This window comes from Lutra lutra, chromosome 3 (genome assembly GCF_902655055.1).
Source record: "Lutra lutra chromosome 3, mLutLut1.2, whole genome shotgun sequence".
Classification (NCBI taxonomy): Eukaryota; Metazoa; Chordata; class Mammalia; order Carnivora; family Mustelidae; genus Lutra; species Lutra lutra.
Window position 1 is genome coordinate 166634324 of NC_062280.1, and position 15704 is coordinate 166650027.

At 35.9% G+C, this 15704-nt stretch overlaps 1 protein-coding gene and 1 pseudogene across 3 annotated transcripts in view; both read left to right on the forward strand.

Annotated features, from left to right (window-relative positions):
• The window catches only part of PIBF1 (progesterone immunomodulatory binding factor 1), a 199672-nt gene that overhangs the window by 116187 nt on the left and 67781 nt on the right, over nucleotides 1–15704 (forward strand). For all 3 annotated transcript variants that reach the window (XM_047720116.1, XM_047720117.1, XM_047720115.1), the window contains exons 12-13: nucleotides 1416–1566; nucleotides 7190–7280. In XM_047720116.1, coding sequence (XP_047576072.1) covers nucleotides 1416–1566; nucleotides 7190–7280 — 242 coding nt within the window. The remainder of the gene's footprint in view (nucleotides 1–1415; nucleotides 1567–7189; nucleotides 7281–15704) is intronic.
• On the forward strand, nucleotides 2487–2617 carry LOC125096493 (uncharacterized; annotated as a pseudogene).

Below are 15704 nucleotides of genomic sequence, written 5' to 3' on the forward strand. Positions count from 1 at the left end.
TTCTTTATCCTCCAATGAATAAATTTGGAAGGTGGGGGAATAATGTTTATTTTGGGGAGAAGTTTTGATGGAAATAATTGAAGGAAAATAAGATAAAATATGTTAAGGAAAATGTAATTTCTGTTTGTAAAAGCTGGAAATAGATCTGCATCTTTTCCTTTTTCCACATCACAGAAAGCATACAATCACATACATTTGTTAAGGTTGAACTTTATGTTATGAGAGAAAATAAGTTGTGTTAAAAATTATTTATCATTATAGAAAATTCAGAGTAATTAAGGAAGGATCTCTATTTCTACAAGCCATTTAATAAAATATTCTCATAATTCTTACAGTAGTAAAAGTATTTTTCAGACTTACATTCCAACTTGCTAGGCACCTTAGCTAAGGCACCATGCTAAGCACTGTGAGCATATCATCTTATGTAATCCTTCCAACAATGTTTTGACGTAGGCCTAGAAAGAGTTTAACTGCTTACCATCTACAACTAATGAGTTTCAAAGCCAGCATTGAAATCCAAATCTTTCTGGCTACAAACCCATATTCTTAGCCATAATATTCTGTTGCTTCTAAGGAAATAGTAATTTGCTTATGCTGTGCTGGGAAGCACATGTAATACCACTGCATAATTTAGCCTGTTCTAGTTAGTAGACTTTCTAGATAATTGGAATGTAATTTAAGTATTAAAACATTTCTTTTGCCACTAGAAATGTCTCCTCTTTTTAGTGAATTCATCATCATAGTGATTCCTTCAACGTGTCACCACTGGAGAATGTAGGATTTTTTGTTCTTACACAAAATAACTCCAATTTCCATATCTGTTTTTTATAATTTTTTTAAATCCTTCCTTTCTATACAAAGGCATTTTCTGTTACTGCCCCAAGTGGGACTTCATATTTATCATTTTGATTTGTTGCTTTGAATGTGTGATTGTTCAAGAAACCAGAAATCTCATTAAAACCATGGTCAGCATGGATGAAATAAACTCTGTTGGAAGACTGGAGGATGGGTATATCATTTTCACACACAGCTTTATAAGCCTGTGAGCCTTTCTCCAGTAACTACAGTTGCCAAATAAATGACCTTCTGATAAGTACGGCACTCTTGCATTTTCTTAGTTCTAATAAGTAAATGCTAATCTTACTCCGAAAACTATTTCAAAGCTTTAATTTTGTTGTTTTTTCACTTCTTACAGTAACGTGCTTCGTAATTTTCAGTTACAGACGAATGAATTATTTACTTTAAAAATAATCTATCTTACCTGCTCAGTCATCTCAATCAAGCTACTTTCTCCTCATATTAAAGTCATTAGAAAGAGGGGGGAAAAAGTCAGAGTATTTTTGTGTCACATACTTGTCTTAACTGTTAACCTTGTTTAATTCTGCCTTTGCAATTTTTTTTTCTTCTACTATTAGGTTTTAACTAAAGAATTTTATAGTCTCCAAGCCTCTTCTGAAAAACGCATTACTGAACTTCAGTCACAGAACTCTGAGCATCAGGCAAGGCTAGACATTTATGAGAAATTGGAAAAAGAGCTCGATGAAATAATAATGCAAACTGCAGAAAGTAAGTCGCCCACTACCTCACATACACAGCTCTTTTTTCTGGCAGCACAGGAAACCTGATAACATTTCTAAAACTGCATTTGTCTGTTTCTTTAAAATCCAGTTGGTGACTTTCAAAAAATAACTATCTTCTATTTTAAAAATTAGTTAATCCTTTTTTTTTTTTAAGATTTTATTTATTTATTTGACAGAGAGATAGAGAGCACCAGTAAGCAGAGCGGCAGGGAAGAGGGAGAGCAGGCCCTCCGCGGAGCAGGGAGCCCGATGCGGGACCCAATCCCTGGGATCATGACCCTAGTTGCAGGCAGCCACTTCACTGACTGAGCCATCCAGGCGCCCAAAAAATTAGTTAATCTTAATTTCAGTAGTTGGTACTTAAAAAATAGGTTAACCAAGATAGATTTTATCTTTTCACGTATTCAGTTCCTCATGGAGCTGTTAAATGTTTCCATGTGCCAGGATCTGGGGCTGGGGAGTTCCTGTGATAATGCTTGCTGATTAGACTTCCTCACCTACACCACTGGAAGAAGCAAACATATTAAAGATAATTAAAGTAGTGAGATACGTGCTAGTAGCAAGAAATAGGCATTTCTCAGTGGAAATACACAAGTGGCGATAAGTTATTTCCACCTTGGAGGTGAGGAATACAATACCTAGGAGAGGAGGTGACACTTTGAATGAGTCTTAAAAAACAAAAATTCCTTGGCCCTACCTGGTAATAATCCTGGACCTTCAATTTCTACCTCTTCTGTTTCCTCTCAATACGCTCTCTTTTCTGTGCTATACTAGGTGTTACGGGAATATTTTAAATTAACCTTTCACCATTGACTGAGATGTGTGCTACAGCACATTATTTTTGTTTGAAAGTCAGAAATCTCAGAAAGGGACATTCTTATAAAGTGGTTTTAAATTTCAGTTGAAATTGCTTCTCGGCCTTTTGGCTAAGATCAAGTGTAAATTTCAGTTGAAGCTGAAATTGAATTTGAATCTGTTTTATGCACATTTTCTTGTAAAGGCTCTGTTGTATTTGTAGGCCCATTTAAGGAAAACTTTCATTTAATTCCTATCATTATATTTCTTCCATTTCTAGTGTCAGTATCCGATAACTGCAAGTATTTTTCCAAATTTGCCAGTGTCTTGACTGGAGTCAGAGGAATCTTTATAAAATACAGATTTGATTGTACCATACACCTGCTTTAATGCCTGTCATCTTAAGACAGCATAAAGTCATATTCCTTAGCATGACTTTTTTCATTAGACTCTCCTTTGTCTTTCATGCCTTGCCATTCCCTGTCATATCATCTTATTTTGAAAGTTCCACATTCCTTCTTATCTTCAGAATTTTGTACATGTCCCTCTGTCTAAATAAATCAGGAGTAGAACAGAACTTCCTCAATCTGATAAAGGATATCTACAAAGAACCTACAGCTAATATGATACCTAATGATGAAGTAGTAAATGCTTTTTCTTTAAGGGAGAGTGAGTACAAGGCAAGGATTTCTATTTTTATAACATACGAAACATTTAATGCAGTTTAAAATACTTTTCATATTCCATTTATATGGAAATGCAAAGACCTATTAAAAGGCCCACATTCAGTAATACTAGTACACACCTACGAAAATGGCTGAAATTAGAAAGACTGGTTATAGCAATGTTAGTGAGAATACAGAACAACCGCAACTTTTGTTGTAAAACCAAACAGCCTATCCGATAATACAGCAATTCTATTTCTCTGTATTTTGCCCAAGAGAAAAGAAAGCATATGCACACAAAAAGAGTTCTACCTGGATATTCTTAGGAGCTGCATTCACGATAGTCAAAAACTGGCAACAACCCAGGTGACTATCACAGGAAAATGGCTAATCAAACCATAATACATTTTATATTCTAGAATATTACCCCGCAGTAAAAAGAAACAGTTACAAACTACTGATTCTTCAACAACATGGATGAATCTGAAAAACTTTATGCTTAGTCTAAGAAGCCTTAGATGTAAAAATGTAAAAATCTAGGGGCACCTGGGTTGCTCAGTGGGTTCAAGCCTCTGCCTTTGGCTCCAGTCATGATCCCAGGGTCCTGGTATCGAGCCCCACATCGGGCTCTCTGCCCAGTGGGGAGCCTGCTTCCCCCTCTCTCTCTGCCTGCCTCTCTGCCTACTTGTGATCTCCGTCTATCAAGTAAATAAATGAAATCTTTAAAAAAAAAAATGTAAAAATCTAGAAGAGGAGAAATTAATCTATAGTGAAAAAATGCACTACAGTGGTTGCCTCTAAGGATGGTTGTCTCCAAAAATTAACTGGGAAAAGAGGTATTAGGGAACTTTCCAGGGTGTTGGAATTCTGTATCTTAATAGAGTTTGTGTTACACATATGTGTATATTCTCAGAACTCACTGAATGGAAGATTTAAGATTTGTACCCCTTACCATATGTAAATTTAATTTTTTTAAGAAGAACTACAAATAAATATTGAACTATAGTTGATAATTTACATGTTGAACTGTTGAAAGGTAAAAGACAGATGTCTACAACTTACTTGAAAATAACATCAGAAATGGAAGATAAATCCATAAATGTATGTAGTAATAGATGTATAATAAATTATGTACAATACAATGTTTAACTTAGAATCCAAATGTTGAGCTATATGGGTGTACACTATAAACATCCTTCAGCTTTTCCATATGTGTAAATATTTTCTGAATAAAATCTTTTTTTTTTTTTTTTTTGAGAGAGAGTGAGCAGGCATGCAACCCAAGAGAAATGGGAGTGGGGTGCTGGTGGAGGGAGAGGGAGAGAGAGAATCCTAAGCAGGCTCTATGCCCAGCACAGAGCTAGATGCAGGGTTCAATCTCACCACCCTGAGATCATGACCTGAGCCAAAATCAAGAGTCAGACTCTTAACTCACTGAGCCATTCAGGCATCCCTCTTAATAAAATCTTTAGGAAAAATGCAGAAATAAATTTTTGCTTTGCTATTGTTTAAATCATATTAAAATCATCTTAGAATAAAATATATTTATACTTGGAAGATCAAGAAACTAGGTTCATCTCTATCCATTCACAATGGAAATTAGAATATTCTTATCTTTAAAAAAAAAATTTCTATCCTTAAAGACTACTTAGTAACAAAAATTTCAAAGATGTAGTACAAAACATTCTTTTTTAGGGTGCTCCTGGGTGGCTCAGTGGGTTAAAGCCTCTGCCTTTGGCTCCGGTCATGATCCCCAGGTCCTGGGATGGAGCTCCGCATCAGGCTCTCAGCTCAGTGGGGAGCCTGCTTCCTCCTCTCTCTCTCTGCCTGCCTCTCCACCTACTTGTGATCTCTCTCTCTGTCAAATAAATAAATAAAATCTTTTAAAAATTTTTTAAAAAAATCTTTTTTAGTACTACATTGTGTACAATTTTCAAAGGATCACCATCTAATACAGGAAATTTCAGCTGATATGAAGATGGTTAGACTTCATTTATTAGGTATAGTTCATAGCAAAGTTGTGTTTGAAAGACTTTGACCTTTTAAAGAAGATTATAGAATTGAAGTTTATCTGTGGCTCTTATATCCTTAAGTTTGGACACTTAACTGACCTTCTGTTTTAACATGGGTCTAATTTATTTGATGTTCCATTTTCCATAGAATTCAGTTGATTTAAAAGTTCATTTCTTGTACTGTGCACCAAAACAAAAATTTGAACAATTAAAAAAAAAACTCAAATTTAAGATGTCCATTAATATCTAACTGATGGGTTTTTGAGATTTTAACTACATTTACCTTCTTCCTTCTGAATTTAGAGACAAGAGTCAGATAGGTATCAAAATGCCAACTCAAGGGGGCGCCTGGGTGGTTCAGTGGGTTAAAGCCTCTGCCTTCCGCTCAGATCGTGATCCTAGGATCTTGGGATAGAGACCCGCATCCAGCTCTCTGCTCAGCGGGGAGCCTGCTTCCTTCTTTCTGTCTCTCTGCCTGCCTCTCTGCCTGCTTGTGATCTCTGTCTGTCAAATAAATAAATAAATAAATAAATAAAGTAAATACCAGCTCTAGGAGAGCCATTCTGCCATTCTGATAGAGCCGAATTGAAGAACTCATCTTGGATCCGGAGCCATGACAGCTAATACTAGTATTGGCAATGGCATATGTCATCTCTTGCTTCCACATTTACCTGAAAAGTAATAAATGTACCTCTGAAGACGGACTTTGGTTCACCATGAAAAATAGGGATAAAGGGATGAAGGAAAACAGGGAAAATTTATTTAAAATTCTTATTATACCATAAATAGACAGTCAACAAATATATGCATATTACAGTAATGGACCTGCAAATAGCTTCATTTACTAATGTGAACTCTGTGGCTTTGTTTTAAATCTGAAACACTTCTGAAAGGTCTTTGGGGGCGCCTGGATGGCTCAGTCAGTTGCCATCAGCTCAGGTCATGATCCCAGGGCCCTCAGACTGAGATCAGAATCCGTTGCTCAGCAGGGAGCTTGCTTCTCCCTTTGCCTACTCTGCCTGCCACTCCCTGCTTGTGCTCTCTCTTTCTCTCTCTCTCTCTCTCTCTCTGACAAATAAATAAATAAATAAAATCTTCTAAAAAAGAAAGAGAAAGGTTTCTCTTTTTAATGTTAAAATAATGGTTGTTGTTGAATAATGTTATAAAAATTGTTATATATCATTGACTGCCTTAATTTGAGCTAGTAAACCTTTAGTTTTGGGGGCTTTATTTTTTAATCCCAACCTACAGTAAAGTTGCCTTTGCCTTCAAACTGTTTAACAATGAAATGTTAACCTGTCAGTTAAAATTCCTCCTGAAAAAGAGTGGTGTGACAGTGGCGAAATTTAGAAGTAAATGGTTTTACTGAATTTTTTTCTAATTAAAAAAAAAAGGCCGGGTGCCTGGGTGGCTCAGTGGGTTAAAGCCTCTGCCTTCGGCTCAGGTCATGATCTCAGGGTCCTGGGATCGAGCCCCGCGTCGGGCTCTCTGCTGAGCAGGGAGCCTGTTTCCTCCTTTCTCTCTCTCTCTCTGCCTGCCTCTCTGCCTGCTTGTGATTTCTCTCTCTGTGTGTCAAATAAATAAAATCTTTAAAAAAAAAAAAAAAGCCATCAATACATTGTTCATAGTGTGCATTTTTTATCACAGAGTAACCTACTTAAATGTACAATATCATTATTGCAAGTTAAGATAAAGTTGTTCTGATAAAATAATGGACATCTTTCCTAATTAAAAATAATAATTTGTTTTATCAAGAAGAGAAGTAATGAAATTGATGTTATCATTACTTATTTATAATTACATAATACACATTCCACATAAAAAGCCTTAGAATCATTCAGAATAACACAACATCTATATTATTATGATTTATAAGAAGAAACTTTAACATGTCATATGATGCAAGCCCTTACACCTTTTAAAAATAAAATGTTAAAAATGGAACAGATTTAAGCGACGATATACTTTAAGAAATACGCTTCTACTTACAAATGGACTGTTTGAGATTATGCATTAGCCCTTTTTAATGCTCTTATGCTCCCTGATTCATTAGTATGACCTCTTTTATTTTCACTTCTGCCGTGCTTTTTAAGGAAAAAAAAACTTATTTTACATCATACACTTTAATATTTTCCAGTTGAAAATGAAGATGAGGCTGAAAGGGTTCTTTTTTCCTATGGCTATGGTGCTAATGTTCCCACAACAGCCAAAAGACGACTAAAGCAAAGGTAAAATCAATATATATTTGTTTTACTTATCTACTCAAGCTAAATGTAATTACATTATGCTTTTTTGATAATGTGCAAAGTAAAGTTACTTTATTCTTAGTATGCATAAATATTAAATTGCTCACAGAATAAAGCACAGTAAGTTATAATCATGCATTTCATGTATTTTTAAGTGAGTTTAATGGTCAATAAAAAGAAGTGTATGTTAGAACTTTCCTAGAATTAGATTCAGTGATAATGTCACCATTTTAGTTTTATTTTCACGTTAATTTCAAGTCAGTTACAAATGCTTTTGTACCAACAGTTTTCAGGTTAAAATTAATTGATTATGCTTCCTTTTTTTTCTCTTGTTTTTAATTCAGCTGTGTATATTCCTTGACATATATTTGAGAAAAAGAGAAAGAGAGGCAGGGAGAGAAAGAGATGAGACTGAACATGTATTATGATTTAAAGTGTAGAAGACTGTGAAGCCCAGAAAACTTGGGGGAGATCCATTCGTGATTTCATGAGATACTACTTAAAGTACGCTAAGAGAAAAATTGTATCTATTTTAATCATTTTTCTAATTGACCTAGCTGATTTTTTTTTTTAGCCTAATTCCTTTCTCCACTTTAGTTCATCCTTCTGTGCAAAAACATCTCACTGCCCTGTTGGTTACTCTATCAAACCTAAGTATTTCTACCAGACCTCCAGGCCTCTCCATGTGGTCCCACCTCTCCAGCCTCCTTTGCTTCTCTACCCAAAATGAGGGCAGTATATCTTCATGCCTATAAACATCTATTTTCTCCATACCACACAATAGAGCATCTCTCTTATCTCATTAACTCTTGTTTCCCATGTCATTTCCCCAGCCAGATGGAAGGTTTCTCAAGGTCAGCAACTGTATCTTACTCTTGTTTATTCTTTCTCTTTGTAGCATGATGTGAGATACCTAGTAGAATTGTCTCTTCCTCTGAGTGAGGATTCAGAGCTGCTTGTCTTTTATCTTTGTATGAGTTGATTGAAACATTTAGAGACATTACACATTAAGTAAGAAGTACAATTCATCTGAACTCTAATACTTTCATAGAAACTTTGAAGTGATGGCTCAGAGAATAAAATGTCTTTAAGGCCATGATGTAAGATATAGGCCATTTTATAACAAAACAAGTGGATGCTTTATTTCCCTTCCTGGTTAAAGAAAATAGTTGGAAAAATTGTAGATCAAGGATGAATGACTGTCAAGTGTCATTTTGTAGCTGGAATGGTTAATTCTGTCTGGTGAAGATGCACGTATTTCTAAATTAGGTATTATTTGAAAAATCAGTTATAGCCTGTCCCATTCCCTTTCTCTGCCCACTGTCTTCACAGGTCACTAGGGTGACCTCAGCTATTTTGTAATTATCATCATATCACTGTTTTGGAGCATTATATTGCTTAGAGAGGAATAGAAAGTACTTTTATGGGTAAAACTTCTTTGTCAATGGTAAATGATTGGTAAATACTAAAAATTGAAATTTGAAGGGAAAGGTCTATTCTCTTCTTTTTTTAGCAATATGAATCCTTCAAAAGAATCTTTGTCACAAGGGGGAAAAAGAATTTTGCTGTTGCAAGCTTTTTTCTTTAGCCCTAAATGCTGAGTTCCTCTAAAATTGAAAGTAATTATTGCTGTTACCTTACTTTTTTTTAAGAATTTCCAAAAACAGATGTTGATTTCTTAATAATTTTAGAGTGAAGATTTAAGGAACCACAACTGATTCATATTCTGAATAATCTTAACTATCCAAATATTTCTAAAGATTTTATCTCTGAGCTATCTATGTGCCTTGAACAAGTGCCTAATGGGCATACTATTAATATCTCTTACCAGCTGGTGCCAGGCATTCGTCTCATGGTGAACCAGAGGGTTATTTTGAGGAAGTGCTTCTCAGGTCATCTAAACTAAGTGAAGGGAAAGTAAGTCTACATATCCAAAGAGGACATTTATGCATTCCTTCATCCATTCATTCAACATCTTTTATTGAGTGCCTGCTGTATGCATGAAATTGAGCAGTAGCAAAGAGGGTTCCTCTTTCAGGGTCTGACACATTTCCAAAGTTTACAAAGTCTGTATTTCATTTTTTAGTAGATATTTGCAAAGAAGTCAATGGCTTCATGCTCTAAGTTTAACTTATTTAAGATGAAAGCAATGTAGCTTTTAAGAGAATCTGTATTGAATTCTTCACATTTAAAATTAAAGCAATGGAAACTGAAGGTACATTATAAAACAACTCAATCAACCGCAAATGAAATGTTTGCATAATAAAGTTCTCATTATGCGTTAGTCTATACCAAAATATATTAAAATTTCAAAGGAACTTATTTTCAACTGCTACACTATACATTCCATTCATACTGTGTTTGATATAAAACCTTATACATTCAACAATCAGATTTAGGTACATTAGACTATCGCTTAATTGGAGTAAATTTCTGATTATAAAAATAATATGTTTACTTTAGAAAATTGCTGGTAATCCTACCATCCAAAGATAACCATTCAGAATTTATATAGATACATGTATTTTCTTGCATAGTTAGGGTATTATTGTATGTAACAAGGAAGCTTAATTTTTTATCTTACAATTCCATCTTGAACATTTTCTTTTGTCATTGAATAGTCTTCAAAAGATTTTTTTTTTTTAAGATTCTATTTATTTATTTATTTGACAGAGAAAGACACAGGGGGAGAGGGAACACAAGTAGGGTCAAGTGGGAGAGGGAGAAGCAGCCTCCCCGCTGAGCAGAGAGCCCAATGTAGGACTCGATCCCAGGACCCTGGGATCATGACCTGAGCCGGAGGCAGACGCTCAACCACTGAGCCACCCAGGCGCCCCATAATTTTTAATGGTTATCCAAAAATTTAATTTTTAGACCTTTGGTTTTTGCGTTTCATGTTAATAAATTCGATAGTCACTGAAGATTTTCACAGGTTGCCTGTTGCTACTCAAGGTATGTTATGAAACGAAAGTGAAAACATGAATGCAGAGCTCATCACACAGTGCCTGGCATGTAGCGGGTCATTCAGTAAAGGCTCGTTTGTTAGACTGATTAATATTTCTTAGAATACATTACACAGTTGATTTGAAAGGAAAAGCTAGTGTTCCAAAAACTTTAGTCCCAGTTTAAGTTTTCACTTAAAACAATTTTGTTTGGGAATATTTTTTTTTTAATTTTTTTTTTTTTAAAGATTTTATTTATTTATTTGACAGAGAGAGATCACAAGCAGGCAGAGAGGCAGGCAGAGAGAGAGGAGGAAGCAGGCTCCCTGCTGAGCAGAGAGCCCGATGCGGGGCTCGATCCCAGGACCCTGAGATCATGACCTGAGCCGAAGGCAGCGGCTTAACCCACTGAGCCACCCAGGCGCCCCAATTTTGTTTGGGAATTTTAATGCGACTTCTTAATTAGTCAAGACACTCCCTTGGACATGAAACCGGTTTTGAGATGCACTTTCTTTGCTATTAGTATTAAGACATATTGTGGGGCGCCTGGGTGGCTCAGTGGGTTAAGCCGCTGCCTTCGGCTCAGGTCATGATCTCAGGGTCTTGGGATCGAGTCCCACGTCGGGCTCTCTGCTCAGCAGGGAGCCTGCTTCCTCCTCTCTCTCTCTGCCTGCCTCTCTGCCTACTTGTGATCTCTGTCTGTCAAATAAATAAATAAAATCTTTAAAAAAAAAAAAAAAAAAAAAAAAAAAAGACATATTGTAATGCCAATTTCCTATAAAAAAGTAGCAAAGTTAACTTTTGTGCTTTGAAAAGTAACTCCTCAAAATGTCTCTTAAACACATTATAATTCTCCAATCAGCTTATTCATATTTCGAAGTTTTAGTGGAGATAATCAACAATAAGGAAATATCACATCAAACTCTTTTCTGGGACAAAATTGCAGTAGGTGAAAAGGGCTTACATAATGAAAGCAAATTAAAATGAAATGGGCTCTTCTCGACTTGACGAAACTTGAAAATCTGAAGTAATGTTTTTGTTTCGGTCATGACTGTTTTGAAAATAGCAAACAAGATTTTCTGGTTACATATTTTGGTTATGCTCTTTAACCTGCAACTTAAATGGGTAACACCCAGGCAGTAACGTGGTCTCAGTGTGCGCTTCTCTGTTTGCTTTGGCAGATCTGAATGGGTAGCCTTTTCTGAAGGTTCTTAAACCTTTCGAACTGCAAGATTTACTGCATACTATAGACCTTTTGTTTTAGTTTCCGTCTAGTTTTATAAAGAGTTGAAAGTTGAAAGTCTCACAGTAGACTGAGCTTTATAATAAAGGAAAAAATTAAAGCAGAGGAAACTTGTTTTTCCTCTAGTAAACTTTGGTGCATAATGAAAATTTGCTTTTCTCTTGTTATTCTCATGGAGATGAGGTATCATTTTTGTCCTTGGGGAAAGTTGTACTGTTTTCATTTGGGTTGGTTTTAGGAATAGCCCTTTAAAAAGTTACTGATGTTCTATTCGTGGTCAACTCGAAAGTTGAAACCTATAGAAGAAACTAGGGCAAGTTTCGTATGACTATAGGTCATCAGCGTGAGACCATTATTTGGTTCTCAAGAATTACCAACAGAACAGGCAGTACAGGCAACCACCAACCTGAAGAGCTCTGAAGCTAGAATCGTTCTGGCACTAGTGCCCTTTTTTTGAACAATTTATTTTTTTATGCCGTACTAGTAGAGATGGACCTCTGAACTGTTAAAATTGATAAAGATCAAAAAGCCAAATGTCATTTCAAACAGGTAACTAATTAGCAAGTCACTAAGTAAATATTTACTTATATGAAGTTTTGATGATACTTAGAAAATCATACCCAAGATTGAAGGAATTGGGACAGAACATCCCTTCTCCATTCTGCTTTGACATCTCCGATAGAGATGAAAATCTCTCATGTCCACATTGGCGGGGCTATACTATTATGAAGTTATATGTAAGAATCAGCAGTGCTACTCCCATCGACAGATCTAAGAGAATAACTTTTATCTGGAGTCAAGAAGTTGTTGAGGGAACTAAGAGATAATTCAGATTGGAAAATTTTACCAGCTAACAGGTGAAATTTTCATTTAATATTTAGATACAAAACTGTACTCCTGTAGTAGTAGTTTCTAGTTGATGTTGAACTTAATCTTGGTGCAGGTAAAAATCACACGGCAATGAATATAATTACAAAGAAATATTGTTGTAGCTACCTTAATGTCCAACAGATAGCCAGTAAAAGCAGTGCTTTCTTGAGTTCAGTACAATCTGTACAAAAAAATAATAATAATAACCTTTACCAGGAGTCATTTTTCCTGACTATAGTCATAGTTGCTCTTTATAGAGAACTTGGGAAGGACTTGTTTTCATTCTATGTGCATTGTGCTTAAAGAGATAGAAACTCAGCGACATGGATGAGAAATTCTTCATTTGTCTTGCTTTGGATTTCAGTTAAAGTGAATTTCTTTCTTCCCACTTCTAACACCCCAGATTTCTACACAGAATCCATTTATGACACCCACTCATGCACCACAATATGCCATATTTAAAGATACAGAAGAGGAGTTGAATGGGTATCTGTAATATTTGCCTTCCTTTACTAACTTCATGCACGTTTTTATTACAAGTTTAGTGCTTAGATTCTGAGCATTGTCAGGCTTTAATATTGAAACTCTGCGAACTAAGAATATGGTTTCTACCAGTATGTTTATAGGAACAAAATTCACTTAGAACAAAATCAATCAAGAAGGATTTATTAAGTGTCTACTCTGTTTAGCATACACCACAGGGGGTAATATCGGGTCTCTGTGTAAGTTCCATCTCTTGTTAAATAAACGATTAACACATGTGAAAGAATATCAAAGAAGATCAAAAAGTATGTAATTTAGTGCCATATTGTATGCCAGACTGTATCAGTCAGAGGAATAGAGATCAGTGAAGACTGGAATGGTCAGAAATGGAAGAAGTGGATCTTGAAGGGAGACTTTGAGAAAAAGTTGGGTCTGGGTCGCCTGAGTGGCTCAATTAGGTATCTGGTTCTTAATCTCAGCTCAGGTCTTGGGTCTTGAGTTTGAGCCCCACATTGGTGGAGCCTACTTCAAAAAAAAAGAAGTTGAATCTGTCGAGCAAGGAAGTAACCTGTCTTCTTCAGACTGGGGGACCAACAGAGGTTTAGTGGAAGGAATATACAAAGCATCTTTATGGGACATTAAGTAGAGTAGACTAGTGGAAAATAAGCTTGGTTCAGTTGAGATTACATAAGGCCTTGATATTTTTAAATAATTTAGACAGAGTAGAATTAACCATGTAGGTATGATTTAAAGTGGCTAAGAAAAGAAAATAAACATCACTGCATTAAATTAGAAATACAAATGTGGGGCACCTGGGTGGCTCAGTGGGTTAAGCCTCTGACTTCGGCTCAGGTCATGATCTCAGGGTCCTGGGATCGAGCCCCACATTGGGCTCTCTGCTCAGTGGGGAGCCTGCTTCCCTCTTTCCCTCTGCCTGCCTCTCTGCCTACTTGTCATCTCTGTCTGTCAAATAAATAAATAAAATCTTAAAAAAAAATACAAATGTCTGACAGACATATGAAAATATGTTTAACCTCACAAATGAAAAAATTTACAGTAAGATTCTATTGTTTAAAAAAAGTTATTAGCAAAACTTTTAAAGATTGATTATGCCCATGGTGAGCTAGGGTATGAAGAAACAGGAGATCTTTTCCTTTTTTTTTTTTTAAGATTTTATTTATTTATTTGACAGAGAGAGAGAGATCACAAGTAGGCAGAGAGGCAGGCAGAGAGAGAGGGGGAAGCAGGCTCCCTGCTGAGTACAGAGCCTGATGCAGGGCTTGATTCCAAGACCCTGAGATCATGACCTGAGCCGAAGGCAGAGGCTTAACCCACTGAGGCACCCAGGCGCCCCAAAACAGGAGGTCTTATATAAAGTTCAGTCTTTCAGTGGTTTATTACTGAACACCTCCTTTGTACCGGGTATTACTCAATGTACTTTGACTACATTCAAGAAGAAAATAAATAAAAATCCTGGTCCTTGGAGGACTTTCATTCTAGTTCATGAGAATTTAAATTTCTACCAACCTTTCAAGAGGAATATCTGAAAATCCATAATACATATGTGTCTGACCCTATCATTATGCTTTCAGAGGGCATGGAAGTACAAGGAGTGCAAAGATACATTTAAGTAATCACTTAGAATTTTCTGTAGCATAAGGCACTGTTGTGAATGCTGTAATTGGATTGTCTTTTTATAACTGATTGTAAGAGTTCTTAAGGGGCACCTGGGTGGTTCAGTTGGTTAAGCTTGTGCCTTCAGCTCAGATCACTATCCCAGTGTCCTGGGATCAAGTCTGGCATCAGGCTCCCTATTCAGTAAGGAGCCTCATCTCCCTCTACTTCTGCCACTCCCCCTCAATCTCACTTGTGCTCTCTCACTCTCGCTGTCTCTCAAATAAATAAAATCTTTTTTTTTTAAAGAATACTTTATATTTTCTAAATACAAGTCCCTTATCAAATACATATTTTGGAATGTTCTCTTCTGTTTCATGTGTTGTCTTTTCACTTTCTTGATGATGTCTTTTGAGGCACAAAACTGTTTAATTTTGATGCAGTGCAGTTTATCTAATTTTTCTTCTGTTGCTTGTGCTTTTGGCACCATATCTAAGAATCTTCCTTTGCCAAATTCCAAGGTCAGGAAGATTTACTCCTGTATTTTCTTCTAAGAGTTAATATTTTAGCTTTTACATTTAGGTCTTTGATCTGTTTTAAGTTAATTTTTGATATCATGTGAGGTAAGTGTTTTGTAATATTTTTAATGTGGCTCCTAAAAATTTTTAAATTACATGTGTGGCTTGCATTATGTTTCTATTGGAAAAAACTGGCCTAGACCAATGGTCTCCAGACTTTTTAATATGACTCCCTATTGGGAAAAAAACATGAGCATTCACCTACCAATACATGTACATGTGTTTATTTATCAATTACATACATGTACTATCATATGAATAACATTATGTACATTAAAATAGAAAACCTACATAGAAAATTAACATTTTAAAGACACTTGCAACTCCTGGGTGGCTCATTCGACTAGGTAAGTGTTTGCATTTGGCTCAGGTCAGAATCCCAGAGTCCTGGGATTAAGCCCTGTGTTGGGCTCCCTGCTTGGTGGAGAGCCTGCTTCTGCCACTTCTCCCTTGCTTGTGCTCTCTTTCTATTTCTACCCCCTGTCTCTGTCAAATGAGTAAAATCTTAAAACAATAATAAAATTTTAAAGACATTTAATATGAAAATAAATGTCAGTAAAATTTCCCACACGTCAATGGATTATTTTGCCCATAATTGCTTTTTGAGACCACCAGTGTAGACTGTGATCTTAAATTTATAATTGGCTCAAGTCTTCTTCCTTCTCCACAGTGTTGA